The sequence below is a fragment of the Amphibalanus amphitrite genome, unplaced genomic scaffold (assembly GCF_019059575.1).
Source record: "Amphibalanus amphitrite isolate SeventyFive unplaced genomic scaffold, NRLGWU_Aamphi_draft 000761F_arrow, whole genome shotgun sequence".
Classification (NCBI taxonomy): Eukaryota; Metazoa; Arthropoda; class Thecostraca; order Balanomorpha; family Balanidae; genus Amphibalanus; species Amphibalanus amphitrite.
In genome coordinates this window covers 71,748-87,230 of record NW_024882255.1, presented here as the reverse complement: position 1 = coordinate 87,230, position 15,483 = coordinate 71,748, and the positions used below count along the sequence as shown (strand labels likewise).

Here is a 15,483-nt window from a genome sequence, read left to right as displayed (position 1 = left end):
TGCATTGAGTCAGTTCAAGATCGACAATATAGACAAAGAGCGTCTCACACGAGGGCGACGAACAACGGCGCAAACCAAGGTTACATGAATATGGTCGTGTGACGCTAAACTCACCTGGTTGACTCACCTGGTTGGGTTCCCAGTGTCAAGAAATGTAGATGGAAGGAAAGAGTAGGACAGACAGGAACCCTGAATCCTAGACGCGCCAGCCGGGGGAGATCTTCACTTGTGGTTGGCGAGCGCAGAAAGCTGGAATTTAGCGTCTTCCGTTGAGTCCGGCGTGTATGCATGTACAAACACACTGTGGTTTTTCACAGAGAAAAAAAAAAGAAAAAGAAAATGAATACAGTGCAGAGAGGCCGGCAGAATATGCAGCGCGCTAAAGTTTTGTACAGTTGTTCAAGTAACGTTAGACATAGGCGAACAAACTCCCATGCAAAGTGTCATGCAGGACCTCCTTGAACCTAGATAGGTTTGGGGCACATACCGCCTCTGCGGGTAGGGCATTCCAAAGACGCATACACCTCACAGTGAAAAAACGCTTCCTAACATCTGTGCGTGAGTGCAAGGGAAAGATCTTGTGACAGTGACCTCTGGTGCGAGTTTGGGGACACAGGCTAAACAGTTCATCAGGAGCAATGCAAGACTTCCTATTGAAGATTTTCCAACACTGAATGAGATCAGCGCGTGTCAGTCGACCCTGAACCGAATACAAGTTCAGCTCCTGCAAGCGATCAGCGTAGCTCAATGAGGCTAGCCCATCAATTCGCTTGGTCCAACGTCGCTGAACCCTCTCCAAGAGTCGCATATCCTCTATGTAGCCAGTGTACCAGACACAAGAGCAATATTCAAGCATTGGACGAATATGAGTAAGCAATAGAAACAACATGAATTCACGCGATCGGCAGACAGTCGACTTTAACAGATTATGTGCCAAACCACTAGCCTTACGAACCACACCCCTGATGTGCTCGTGAAACTTTAATTGGCAGTCAACGGTAACGCCCAAGTCCAGATGGCTCTCAGCAGAAGGGATCTGTTGGCCGCCAAGGAAGTACTCTGGAGAGACTAGCTTTGATCTAGAGTTGGCAAATCTTAGCACGACACATTTATCTGAGTTCATTCTAAGACCCCATGATGCTGCTGTGGTGTGTAAGAGGTCGATGTCTTTCTGCACATGTTGATAATGAGACAGTGTTGATAGAGCGGGAGCATGAGACACACAGGCATACATTTTAAGATCATCGGCGAAAATTTTATAACTGCTTGTTAACTGTGAGGCTATGCTGTTCACATATACTAGGAACAGAAGTGGTCCAAGGACACTACCCTGTGGGACACCACTAAGGACATTCCTTGGCCGGCTCCTACAGTCCTTAACACAAACCTGCATCTCCCTGCCATATAGGAATGAGGAAAGCCAATCAAGCAAACGGCCATGGATACCCAGAGACCTCAGCTTAGCAATCATCAAATCGTGACAGACCACATCAAACGCCTTGCTGAAATCGAAGAATATTACATCTGTGACTCCACCCATGTCAGCTGCTCTCGAAACGGCGTTATACACAAGTAACAGCTGATCCATAGTTGACCTGCCTGCCCTGAAACCAAACTGATTTGGTGTCAGTAAGTCATTTGATTCCAAGTAGTCACGAAGTTTGGCACAAATAATTCGTTCCATGCTCTTGCACACCACAGAAGTTAAACTGATGGGCCTGTAATTAAGTGGATCATATCGTCGGCCTTTTTTGAATATCGGTATAACATGGGACAGCTTCCATAGGACAGGCAGTTGGCCTTCCTGGAGAGATCTGGAAAAAATCATGAGTAAGGGACGAGCCAGTTCTGCAGCACAACGCCTAAGTACCAAGGGATTCAGTCTGTCAGGGCCCATGGCTGAGTGTGGGTCAAGGGCCATCAGCGCAGAGCAAATGTCTTCGGTCGTCAGGTCAACATTTTGAAGTGACCCGTCAAACTCCTGGTGAGGGGCAGGGTTGGTTGGTGAGTTAGTCGAATACACCGATGCAAAAGAGGTGGCAAACACTTCAGTCATAGCCTGGGCGTCATCACTCACTTCCCCAGATTGGAGAAGCAGGGGGCCAACAGATGGGCATCCCACCTTCTTGGATCTGATGTAGGAGTGCAGGAGTTTAGGGTTTTCAGCGGACCTCTCCATTAGGCTAGCTTCATACAGACTCTGGGATCTCACAGCAAACCCTTTTAACTCCTTATTGACAGAAGCAAACTCTTGATAGGCCATGCGAGACTCATGAGCTTTTCTCCCTTTACGTTCCCTTACTAATTTGTAGGTCTGCCATGCCCTGCGCCGACGGTGCATTAGACTAGTAGGGGGTCTCTTTTGCCAGGATGGTTTACCTCTGTTTGATGTCTGTTCAGGTACAAACTCGTCTGTCAAATCACAGATAAGCTTAGTAAAGTGGTTGAAGGAATCATTGCAATCACGATGTGCTAATTCAAAATCCCAGTCAATAGTCCTTAGTCTCTGGCACATCAGTTCATAACGACCTCTGCTCCAGGCTCTCCTGCTCATCTGTGGGGGACCTGAGGGCACATTTGTACTTTGCATCTCAAATATATAATCAAAAAGAGTTGGGCAATGATCGCAACCTGGGAGTGGGGGACAAACCTCCAACAGTCCAAGGCGGTCTGTCTCAGAAGTCAGTACCAAATCAAGGATGTTTCCTGATCTGGGGTAGGTTGGTTGGGTGACCCATTGAGTAAGACCGGCAAGGCTGAATAGATTGCAGAAATCTCTCTCGAGCATTGAACAGTTCTGAAACCCATTTGGAGCATCCCAGTCAATGTTTGGCAGATTGAAGTCTCCCAAAACAATCACCTCTCTGTCAGTGCAGAAGTCTGAAAGGAAAGACATCAGCATGGTATTCTCAGCTTCCAAGTTTGAAGGCGGTCTGTAAACAACTACTACATAAGTGTTGTAGATAGTCAAGCAGAAAGTTAGCACATTTGGGACAGGAGTTGTGACACCATTTGTAACAACATTTTCTCTCACATATACACAAACACCATGCTTGTAGACAGTACCAGCAACATCATTCCGAATAAGTGAATATCCAGGCATCTGTACAAATGAATCCTTTGTGTGGTTAAGAAGATGTGACTCAGTTATACATACAATATCAAGGTCATGGAGTTTGGCAAAGTTGTTAAGCTGATTCATCTTGGATGGCAAACCATTAACATTGACTTGAGCAATCCGGATCACTGAGGCAGTCTGCAGGCTGGGAGCTAGTTTCCCGAACCCGCTTGGGTAGACGCGTTAGCTGGGGCAGGGGCAGGGGCACCAGCGGCAGCTTGTGGGAGAGCAGCCTGTTGACGTGGAGCATCATTAAGAACATCCACAGGTCTCTGGTCCCCAGCTCTCAACCCAGGCTCCTGCTGCCGGCGGGCCTGGCGACGATGGTAGAGCTCGGTTCTCTGTGAATAAGTCAGGTCCCTGTTGACAAAAACTTTGTCATATCGAGAGCCTTTTAGTTGCTTTGCCTTCTCCAGGATCTCTTTCCGTTGGTCATCATCTGGTACCCTGATGCGATAGAAGTTTGAGTGACCAGTTATAGCAAAGGCTTCAGATGGCTCAACCCTCATTCCCATGCAGTCATCAGTGAGCTGAGCAAACTTCCTGATAAATTCTGAGGCTGAGTTAGCAGGAAGACCCCTGACAATGAGAAAGGATCGTCGCTTTTCACGCTCTTTCTGCTCCTTGAGCTCCTCACGTATCATGGTGCGATAGTCCTGTTGCTGCTGTGGTTGATGAGGCTGTGGTTGTGGTGCTGCTACTGCAGCACCACAACTACTGCTATAACTATACAAACTACTGCCACAACTACTGCTACTGCTATATAACTACTGCTATAAGATAAAGACCGCTAAACTACTGCTGTAAGATAAACTATCACACAGCCTGCAGGAATGAGCTTATCAAATATAATGGCATAGAAATTTACTAAGCTCATTCAATTGGCAGGTTTATGAATTACAAACACTGTTACGAGTACAATTGTCCCTTGTTACATGTGACCCCACTCTCCCCTACAGTAAGATCTACTGATCATTTTCATTATTTCAGAATTTAAAGAAGCCTGTAAAAACATGGAGGACATGAAAGTGATTGATGGCTCAATCATGGAAGGGGTAAGTTTCTCATGTTATGTGTTTCCTTATAAATACAGTAAAATCAGCAATCATTGCGCTTGAAACACCTTCTTTGTACCATATTAGTAAGAAGCCTTGCAGAATGCAGGGCAATAAGTGACCAACAAGTTAGCAGAAATGCAAGTCCTGATGTGCAAGTGAGAAGTGATACCCCATCTGGGCTGTGTGGTATCAAATTTCAGCACAATTGGCCCAGCTGTCCTCTGGGATGCTGCCTCCTCTCCTCAATCCTGCTCATGTGCATATGGAAATGGGGCCGGCGGTGATGAGATTAGCAGATGAGACCATGCTCTGAAACTACTGGGCGAAATTAGATAGGTAACTCCTTCACCATTTGATAGCAGGGAACTAGGACAAATGCCGTTTTTTATATTTTGGTGATTGTATCACTCTGAGTGGACCAATCGTACCAAATTGGTCCACAAGCCCCCTGAAAGCAGACGAGCCCATTCTCCGAAACGACTGGACTGATTTTGATGGAACATTCACCATTCGTTTTCCGTATTCTGAAACGGTGCTGTTTTTGATATTTTACGATTGGTCCGCCTGAAGTGGTCCAAATGGGTTTAAAACCCCTAGCAACCATTGCAGACGAGCCCATGCTCCGAAGCTACTGGACCGATTTCAATGAAACCTCCACCATTTGACGTCCGTGCTGCAGCAATCTATCCGACTCGCACTAAGTTTCAACAGTTTTAGAGGTTTTGGGCCGGTTTGGACCAATTAGGGTGGACCAATCGAAAATTATAACATAACGGCACCGTTTCAGAACACGGCGCGTCTAATGGCGAAGGTTTCATCGAAATTGGTCCAGTACCTAGTATCGGAGCATGGACTCGTCAGCAACGGTTTTATGGGTTTCGGACCGATTTGGACCACTTAGGGTGGACCAATCGAAAAAGTATGAGAATGGCAACGTTCCAGAACACGGCCTGTTGAATGGTGAAGTGGGTGAAGGTTTCATTGAAATCAGTCCAATAGTTTCGGAGCATGGGCTCGTATGCAGCGGTTTTCAGGGGCTTTGAACCGATTGTGACCACATAGTGTGGACCAATTGAAAAGTATCATTTCGGCACCGCTTTAGAATACGGCACGTCGAATGGTGACGGTTTCATGGTAATCGGTCCAGTAGTTTCGGAATATGTGCTCGTCTGCAACGGTTTTTAGGGGTTTGGACTGATTTGGAGTCATACCGCTGGGGGTAGAAATATCAAAAACAGCACTTTACCTCACACCTGGCTGATCATTGGTGTTTGTGGTTGTTTGCAGGGTGGGCAGGTGCTGCGGATGGCAGTGTCTTTGAGCTGTCTGCTAGAGAAGCCCATCAAGATCACCAACATCAGGGGAGGCAGATCGAAGCCAGGACTGAAGGGTCAACATTTGGCAGGTGAGTGTTAGCTTCCAGTGAACCTTCTGTATCCCGGTCTGTCGGATAATGGCAGCTCAAACCTGTGACTGATCAGATTTAGTTCGTCCTGTAGCTTGTCTGGTCCCTCCGGGGACCTGGGTACTGGTAATTACTGGTTAGCACCCGAGTTTGACGATACGTCAAACTCGATAACGATGGTAAGATGTGTGGTGTGCGAATACTGGGATGGATGTGGAAGCGAGTAGCTACCACTTCATTTGATGTCATTATGTGGGCGAGATCTTGTGGCTGTCAACTATTTGGGCTTGCTAAACGTTTGCTGGCTTAGTAAGTAGTCCATTGAAAACAATGAAACTGAATTTATAAAAGAATAAATATAATTAACTATGTGTGGCTGTCAAGTCTTTAGACCACGTATTGTCTCTGAGATGTCCTGACTCCTACAACTGATGAATGACAGTTTGCTGCTCCACATGAAATGTCCCTCAGTAACTCTGCTGCGGTGACCGCCAGGTTTGCGGCTGGTGTCGGAAATGTGCTCCGGTCGGCTGACTGGAGATGCCATCGACTCGACGGAGATCACGTTCCGCCCGGGCCGGGTCACGGGGGGCAGCTACTCGGCCGAGACAGGCACCGCTGGGTACGTACTTAGACGGCCGAGATGGGCACCGCCGCGTATGCCTTTAATGCCTGTCATCACCCCCTCTGGTCCCTCGGTGCCCAAGCACATTTGATGCCGGAAGTAGTATAACCAGTCCAATAATAATAAATGATGGTCTATATAATAGATAGGCTACTTTTGTCAGTTTTTGTGATTTCATTAATGTCCTGACCAAGTCGCCTTAATGGCGCCTTCATGTCCAACTGAGACAAAGCTGAGTTGCCAAACCTGCTATTTTGCATTTGAAGTGATGTCGAAAGGATGGTCTTTTTTATAATAAGGAACTTTGATGGAGAGGCTTTGGTGAGCCGGTTGCGTCTAGAACATGTCCTCATCCCAAGCTACTCTGCCTGTCCTGTCTTCACCTCCCCGTTTTCACGCCTCCCCGCCACCTTCTCCGGCAGGAGTGTCGGCCTCCTGCTGCAGGTCAGTCTGCCGTGCGCCATGTTCGCCTCAGCGCCGACGCGTCTGACGCTGCGCGGCGGCACGAACGCCGCCTTTGCGCCACAGATCGACTACACGCTGAATGTGTTCCGTCCACTGCTGGAGCGCTTCGGCGGCAATCTGCAGTGTGACGTGAGGCGCAGGTGTGTGTGACGTCAGACACAGGCGTGTGATGTCAGACATATGACCATTGGCCATTGGATGTTATCTGGGGAGGGATGTTGAGCCGATGTTGGTGTTCGTTGGCCAGCTGTGGATGCTGAAATGAATGACATCGGTAAACGTCTTGGGGGAGGAATAGTGATTTCGTTATCGTTATTAAATGTTCTTCACTAGCAGCGTAATTTAGCGTAGGTTAAGTGGCTAGTGGGTGTTGTAGCCTTGTGCACAGATAACAGTAGTACTACTGTTATCTGTGCCATGTGCAAAAATAACCAATAATGTTTGATTGAAGAAAATTGTTCATTAGATATCCTGACTGGACAAAATCTTAATCCTAACCTGAAGTCATTAGACAGTTGATAGCTCACTCGTGAACCTTACCTAGAAGCGACTGAATTCCACTGTGCGCTTTGCTGGCAGATACCTATGTTCGTTGACCACCCCCCAGCTGACTGACGTGTTATTGACGTCGCAGGGGCTATTTTCCGCGCGGCGGCGGCCTGGTCGAGGCCTCGGTCAGCCCCGTCACCCAGCTGCGCCCCCTCGAGCTGCTGGATCAGGGACGGCTGGTTGGCGTCACCGGTGCAGCGTTTGTCGCCGGAAAGCTGCCGCTGAGGGTAGGTGGTGACAGCGGCACCGGTGTGTGAGGGTGGGCCAGCATTGGTCCGAGGCATGGGGTGTTATATTGGCGAGTGTATTGCGACTCGCGTTAAATGGGAGGACATTTTTGAATTACTCCTGTCGCTTGTAAAAGACCTTGACGTTGAGTTTTCATGTTTTTTTTCCGTAAGGGTGACACATGTTCTCTATACTAAGCACTCCTGAGCTCCCATTCTTAAATACCTCCTCGCTTTCTTAGTTTCTTCTCAGCCGAATCCGGGAAATCTGTGCAGTTTCAGTGCAGAAACCGTTTATTATCCAGGGGTGCGGAGCCGGAGCCGGAGCCGCCGGAGCCGGCATATTTTGCCCGGAGCCGGAGCCGGAGCCGTCAAAAAAGGCCGACTCCGGCTCTTTTTTTCAAGAGGAAAAATTTATTGGCCTAGTTCGGTTTGACTGAAGGCAGTAAAACATGTGGTATTCAAAATATGAAAATAGCTTAGGCCCTAAAAACAAAAATAGCCTTGTTATGCAGATACAGAAGCAACGTGTACCAATCCCATCGTCTTGTTTCTTCCACCCGTATTTAATTGCATAGGGGATGTACTGAGTACTGGAGCCGGAGCCGCCGGAGCCGGACCATTTTACTCGGAGCCGGAGCCGCCATGGCATTTCACCCGGAGCCGGAGCCGATTTTTTTATCCGGAGCCGTCTGAAATTTCCACCGCATCTCTAATATTACCTGCTCGCAGTTTTGTTGTCCGCAGTTTCACGGTTCATCACATGATGAGAGTATAAAACCTGGTAGCGCTCAATATTACTAATAGTAGCGATACGATAATTAGTTTACCGTCCTTGCAAAGGACAGGCTATCAATAAATTAGAGATTCTGTTAGTCACCGTTAGCCGGATGACGCAACAGTGTTATCATCACCTGCCGGCAGTCATGGGACGGGTAAATTAATTATGTCGGGAGGTGCCAGCGCTCGGGGGCTCATATGGGGCCAGTGTTGATGACGCGATCTGTCTTTTGGGCACATCAGACAGCCCGCGGCGGATGTGCTTAGTGCCGGTGGTCTGTGCACTTGTAGCGGCCAGTGTGTGCCGTCCCGCGGCCGTATCGCTAACCTCTAGTTCCCCTGTGGTCCGGCAGGTGGCGGATAGCGTGGCGGCGGCGGCGCGGCGCCGGCTGCAGGCCGCGCTGCCCTCCGTGCCGGTGCGGGTGGAGGCCGTGCGGGACCCGGAGGGCGCCGGCCCGGCCTCTGGCCTGAACCTGGTGGCCGAGACGGACACGGGCTGTCGGCTGGGCGGCTCGGCGCTGGGCGGCCGCGGCGCCACCGATGACCAGGTGGCCGCCACCGCCACCGATGAGCTGCTGCGAGCCGTCTCCGCCGGCGCCTGCGTCGACCAGTACTGCCAGGACCAGGTACCGTGGGATGCTCGGATGGGGGAGGGTGATGCTGTCCTCGGCTGTCCACTACTGCCCGCAGTGTCCGCCGGCTCACTGTTCGGACTCGCGGACAGAGAGCGTGCCAGCTGACAGTAAAACCCTCACAGGTGCGTTAAAATGGTTTTAGTCATTCGCTGCTGCTTCAGCGGCTTTGCTGCTCCAGCCAGCTGTATCCAGTGAACTCTGATCGTTCCCGAGGGTCAACAGACACCGATGAGTGGCATTGACACTGGATTCACGGCCGATCAATGCTGATCAATCTCTCAGTCGTACGGACTCCAGGGCGGGTCACGCAAAGGTTAGGTGCACCGGCATTGCCTAATGCTATTCCTCCGTCTCAGTCCGGTCCAGCTCCCCCGCCAGTTGGTGTGAGTGGTCCTGGTTTGGCTTGGTCCGGGCCTGGGTCTAGTCTGGTCTGCTCCAGATCTGCTGGGAGTTGGGACGTTTGGAAATCGTAGGTTCCCCAGCTTTACGCTGCATACTGCTATCGCCAGATATGAACCACGTCGTGTTATTGGATTAATGGGTGTTTGAATAAGCTCACTGCCGCGAGACTCCATAGAAGGTAACAAAAGCTCTTGATTGAATCATCGTTCCCATTGAATCACATTCAGAATGGAACTAGCGCTCGCTGAGCACTGGATAACTACTTCCGTCACGTGGAATATTGCGTGCAGTGTGCACCCTTTGCCAATGCCCGAGTAGGTATTGGTATTCGGCCAGCCTCGCTTTTGCGATATCAAAAGTGGGTTGCAAATGAAAACAGTCGTTTTAAGTTTCCCTTGACGAAGCTGTCATGATACGCTTCTTCAGGTTCCTATTCATAAATCATGGGGTGGCAACGGGACGATCATAGTATCATGTTATCCAACTCTGGTCTGCATTGATAATTACCTACAGTACGGTGACCTTCGATAACGGAGAATGTAATGTAATGTAAATTTGATGGCAAGTGACTTGGATCGCCGTTTTATGGATGACTGTCCGGCCGAGGTAGGTCATTGGCTTGTACTCTTTGTCATGCAAAATGCCATAAAGTTTTACTTTATGGCATGTTGCAACAAATATTGTTGGTGTCATACTTTTCCCTACCCTGAACACATCGGTATGCATAAAAATGTAACATTTTTTGGAGAACTAAGCGAGTGCTGTAATCGTTTGCTTTATATTTCCCATCCAGCTATCTGGGTTATATAGGTAAAACTAATTTCCCATGAAAAATGACGCATTTTCTGTCTTGTTTTATGACTCAAGTTTCAGTGTAAGGACGGTTGCCTATGTTCGAGGGCGCCTCTCCAGCGTATACATAAGGACTTCATTTTTACAAGTGGCTCTGTTTTATAGTTTCATGCGGTCCACATTTTGCGAGTGCGGCTGGATTTGTGGCGCCACTGTTACCAGATGTCAATAGTAAAATCGGTCTATGGCCGGCGCTGCTGGATGAGCAGGATCGTGCCGCGCTGGGCCGTGTCATGCTGAGCCCCGTCGTGCCGTTCCATGGTGAGACGTGTCGTACTAAGCCGTGCTGTGCCTACCGTGCCTTGCCGTGCTCTGCTGTGTCGTATAGAGTCGTACCGTGCCGCGCTGAGTCGTATCTTTCTGAGCCGTTCTGTGCCGTGCCGAACTGTGTCATGCTGTACCATGGCCAGCACAGTATGGGATGGAGTGGTACCGGACAGTGCTGAGCACGACATGATGATGTAGACGGAATCAAACAGAAAGAGTTGAGGTGAGTTGAAATTGGACGTCTAAGAGACGCGGCGCTTGGCCTGGTGGTAAATGGCCGGAACAGTGGGACAAATAAGTAGGGGAAGTTGGGGCAATGCCGAAGTTGGGGCAAAGCCGAAATTCGAGATATTTCGAAAACCGTACGACAGGGATGCCACCTGTCAGTGATGCTCTGAAGCTTAAGTGACTACCAATTATCGCATGTTTGTTACCAGTCGTCATTCGGAATACTTCGGCTGTGAGGGCGCCAAGAGAGTTTTCAAGGTACGTTTCCTTTGAACTACATGCGTCTTCGAAGCTGCATTTCCTACTCATTATGCTACCGTTTGTCTGGCCAATTCGGTCAAGTAATCTTCAGCATGTCTTTGCATAAGTGTGCCGCCTATTTGAAATTCATACGGCATGTTGAAAAGTTACGGGCCTGCAAATGAAAGTATGGCTGGCTGGGGTAATGCCGAAAGCGTGCAATTACGCGCGTTAACCCGCGCGGGGCTGGGGGGGTAAATTTTACCCCCCCCCCCCTCGCGAATTTTTGCAATATCTCAAAACCGGCGGCGCGCAGCGCCGCCAAACTTTTAGTACCTTTTCTTACATTAATTTGACACGTTCCCTGAAAATTTGATCGAAATCCACCGGAATTTTTTTGAGAAATTGACGTTTTAGTGACGTTATGTTCGCCATTTTCGCCTCAAAAACGTCAAAAGTTCAAACGCCGCTAACGTCTTCATTTTTCAAGGAATCAAGACGTAACAAAAAAGGATATACGTAATTCTACTTTGTCTATCAAATGGCCATCTCGGTTTTTTGAAAATTTTGGATTTTGGCCCAATTTTTTCAAAAAACTGACTTTTTTTGGGAAAATAGCTATACAATCCAAAATTTTGAGTGTATAAAAAACCGGAATATATGTCAGAGAAGTGGTCTATGTGCACCTACATACCAAGTTTTAGAAGAATCGGTTCAAAAATGTGGGAGTTATTCAAAATTGTATGACGTTACGACACAAAAATTTTTAAAAATGACTTTTTTGGAAGTTCTAGACCTCGTACGGAAACAAAAATAGCACCATTCGATTCGCCGTGAAAAACTGCATCAGATAGACACCTTTTAAGGCCTTAACAACCAACTTCAAAATTTGACCTCACTTGACCTGACCTTGACCTGACCTCGACCTGAAATTCACCCAGAGGTGGTCCATATCACTTATTGAGTGTGCCTATTGAATTCTATGAGTAAAATGACCCATAAAACATGTGTCGCACATGCCCTTTTCTATATTTTGTTTTTGGTGACCTGACCTGACCTGACCTGACCTTGACCTTGACCTCTGAATGATATTTTATACAACAGATATTGCCTTGGTAGCCTAAGAACACGTTTTGGGCGATCAGTCTCAGTCCATGACTCCATTCTTCGGCAACTACGGTGCAAGGCCGATACTGTAGGAACTTGCAATTTGTACCCTTGACCTGACCTTGACCTTGACCTCAAACTTAAAATTAAGTACATGTTTTTAGTTGTTCGTGATGAGATCTTTCGACTGGCGTTTGAATTTTCCAAATCGGACCATTAGTTCGGGAGATAACAGGGGGGGGGGGGTAAAATTTACCCCCCCCCCAGCCCCGCGCGTTCGGCTGGAGACCCCAGCCCCGCGCGGGTTAAAGCACGCTACGTGAACTTTACCGCTGTAGAATAGCAACGCGTATTTTTAGTCACACAAATTACACTTTTAACCGACACAACGGCCTGTTACCATAAGAATGATTTACCTGGCCTTTTCTTATTATATCACACAATTATAACATCCAGTGTGCACCAAGCGTCCTCAAGCATTTAAAACGCGTGTCAGCTTTGACGAATTCTGGATAAAATTTGAGATAAAATAGCAAAACATCAATTTTGGCATTCCCGTAGATCATTTCTCCCATTTTCGGCTTTCCCCGCAGTCCGGGGCAACGCCGAAAAAGTCACTTCTTTTATATTTTTAGTTTGTGCGCTTAACGGTATGCGAATTCATCAAATGCGCCTGGTATGTTTGAAAGGCAAAAGGCTGGCCTCTCGAATGCCGCCAACAAGAATAGCTTATGTTGTCTACCTTGCGTGCTACGGGCGTCAGAAAAAAAGTATTCGGCGTTCCCCCAACTTCCCCTAATACCTGGACCGGAGCGCAGTGACGGTAGGAGAGTCGTTTCAACACGTACGTCAGGGACGCAGCTGATGGGTTTACGGGGGAGGGGGAGTACAAGAGGATGACAGATGTCTGATATTGAGCGAGGTCTGGGAGCCAATGAACCCGAACACCATATGCTTATGCGTTACTTCAGCATCAGCCAAGTCCGCTTTCCGCTTACATAGATCTCATGCCTAAATGAGAACACTAGGGACTGGAAGATGATTTATACACTGTTGCAGTTTTTCCAAGATCCAACATTTTTGCTTTAATGGCCCAGCTGTAAGTTACTCAGCTTGTTGTGTTTTCCTCTAAGTAATTAATAGGATGTCCAGTATCTTGGTAAAGTATTCATTATTCAGTAATTAATGGGACACCGAACGATGAAATAACGATCGTGATTAGGCTACAATTAAGACGGGCAGCAGTGTATGTTCTATTAAGGCCAGCTGTAATACAGATGGATTGCAACGCATGCAGGAAAATGAGGGGCGCTGCTTAATTGGTTTAATTTTGTTCTTTTCCAAGTTGCATGTGGAAAATTGGTGGCAACAATACGACAAGGGAGATCTTTGATCATCTGATTGTTAAAAACGCCACTTGAAAGCCAATTAACGACCTGCTATATTCGTGAACAACTGTTTGGTCGAAACGAAATTGGCCTCCTGGCTACCAGTAATACCCGGACATGTAAGCACTGGTATTTTTAACCAAGTAATAAGTGACTTGGGAGTTGGGACTGAACTGACTTGGGACTCAGTGGTGAGTGGTGACCGCTTGGTTCTGATGCCTTTATTACAGTGTCATTGGACGTATTCCAATGGTATGATGGATATTTTGAGGCTCCAAATGCCAATTCAGCTTACATTTAGAACAACTGGTCCAATTTTATTCGTGACACTATTACGTCCGCTAAAGGGGAGATTAGAGGTGTAAGCCTCTGTAGGTATGCCATCGAATACCTGCGGTAATCCCTCGGCGATGCCGGTATTAGTCCGAGTACCAGGGCCAATCACTCCCTGATTGAAACGGACCGGCTTGGAAATGGTGTCAGCACCATCAGTTCATGTGGACGAAATTTCGTATCTCCTAGGCTTCTAGGTGAAAGAAGTGCTTGGTGCCGAAATAGTCGATCAGCAATTTGTGCGCTTTCCTATCTTTACTGCAGTCTCCTCTCGGGTGTTCAGGCTGCTGAGGTAGAACAGCCGGCGCCGGGTACCTATTGGTGTGGTGGGTGTTTTGCAATTATTTGCGTTTCGCTACCACGCCTGTATTTTCCGTTAATAGGTACTTTAAACTTTAAAGGACCCAATACGTATAATGATATTAGAAGCTCTGATAAACTATTGGATTTTTCATACTTCATACACAATTGTCTAGTCTTTTTTAGTACCCAGAATAATTGTTTATGCCTAAAAGCATATCATAGAATTACTGGAATATACTCATTAGATAGTCGCACTAATATACAAAGGACATGACGCATAATACAGTGAAAAGCGTCGCAGAGCTTGGTCGGGTCGCTGATGCTGATATTTTCCCTCAAAGTCGCAGGATGACCTCGCTCGCTCGTTCAAAGTATGCTTTGTGCATGTAAAAATGTTGGTAGAAATGCGTAAGACCCGGGACATGATCTTTAGCGTCCATCCTCCGTCTGGAACAATGGAAGTGGCTGTCGATGATGATGAGTGGCCGGGACATGATCTTAAGCGTCCATCCTCCGTCTGGAACAATGGAAGTGGCTGTCGATCGTAACCGACTTCCAGTCCCGGACGCGAGTTACCTAAGTGTGGAACTACAAGTCGATTCTAGGGCTCTGATTGGTGACTTTGGTCGGGGGATGACGCTTATAGCATGACGTCACTCGCGTACTTGGCCGGACCAACGGCGCAGCGCAGGCGCGCCGAGCCAACCCAGAGGCTTTCAAACTCAATTGTACAGATCCTGCGCATTGAATGGCGAAACTTCGGCGAGTTCGCTTGAGTTTGGAAGCCCCTGCCAGAGGACTGGAGACGGCCGGATTATTTGCTGGGCAGTGGGCAGCGCAGATGGCGATTGACGGTGCCAAAAAGATGATAGGGGAAAAGGAGTTGAGACTTTAGCAGTGAATTATAAGCCTGTTGCATAGCTGAGTGGTAAATTGTAAAATACTTAGGGTTTGAAGAGATGCAGTGTAGTTTAGCCGACTCAGGGGCATTCTGCCGAGTTATGTAAGGCGGAAGGGTCGCAACTCGCAAGTCGTTTGTTTCCATGATTGCCTGATTAAAATGTAAAGCGTATCTAATGTTTAGTTGATAATACAGCGAGGTTGGGCATCTGCTCAATCCATTTCTTCTCTGCAATAGTGCATTCGCCACTGTAATTCATTGTAAGAGGCACTGGGCTGCGCCGCCTGTTAATTATTCCGAAACCACCAGTGAATTCATTTGCTGTCGCCACAGTCACTCACAACAATACGAATCGTTCAGTCGTGCGCTGGGGGTCCGCCAAGTTTAATTGTGCTGCAGAATGCAGACTGGACCGCCGAGAATATAACACTTCCGTCTCCCTGGGCGAGCGGCGCATTGGAGCCGAAGGAAACTGCTTCAGTTTTTTTTTTGTGGGGAGGATACCCATGTTTGAAAATTATGTTATGGAATGGTGTGATAAGGAAAAGGACGGTTTCTTGAATTGAGGGCTGTGGAGAAGAGGCAGATTTTCTCATTTGC

At 47.8% G+C, this 15,483-nt stretch overlaps 1 protein-coding gene across 10 annotated transcripts in view; it reads left to right on the top strand.

Annotated features, from left to right (window-relative positions):
• LOC122365753 (RNA 3'-terminal phosphate cyclase-like) overlaps positions 1–15,483 on the top strand; it is a 37,257-nt gene that overhangs the window by 9,430 nt on the left and 12,344 nt on the right. For 5 of the 10 annotated variants that reach the window (XM_043337234.1, XM_043337238.1, XM_043337236.1 and 2 more), the window contains exons 2-7: positions 4,109–4,173; positions 5,464–5,581; positions 6,077–6,203; positions 6,629–6,811; positions 7,306–7,447; positions 8,581–8,853. In XM_043337234.1, coding sequence (XP_043193169.1) covers positions 4,132–4,173; positions 5,464–5,581; positions 6,077–6,203; positions 6,629–6,811; positions 7,306–7,447; positions 8,581–8,853 — 885 coding nt within the window. In that variant the 5' untranslated portion in view covers positions 4,109–4,131. Of the gene's footprint in view, positions 1–21; positions 172–341; positions 870–892; positions 1,527–4,103; positions 4,174–5,463; positions 5,582–6,076; positions 6,204–6,628; positions 6,812–7,305; positions 7,448–8,580; positions 8,854–15,483 lie in introns of those variants that run through there. The other 5 variants (XM_043337233.1, XM_043337235.1, XM_043337240.1 and 2 more) reach the window with 5 other exon arrangements.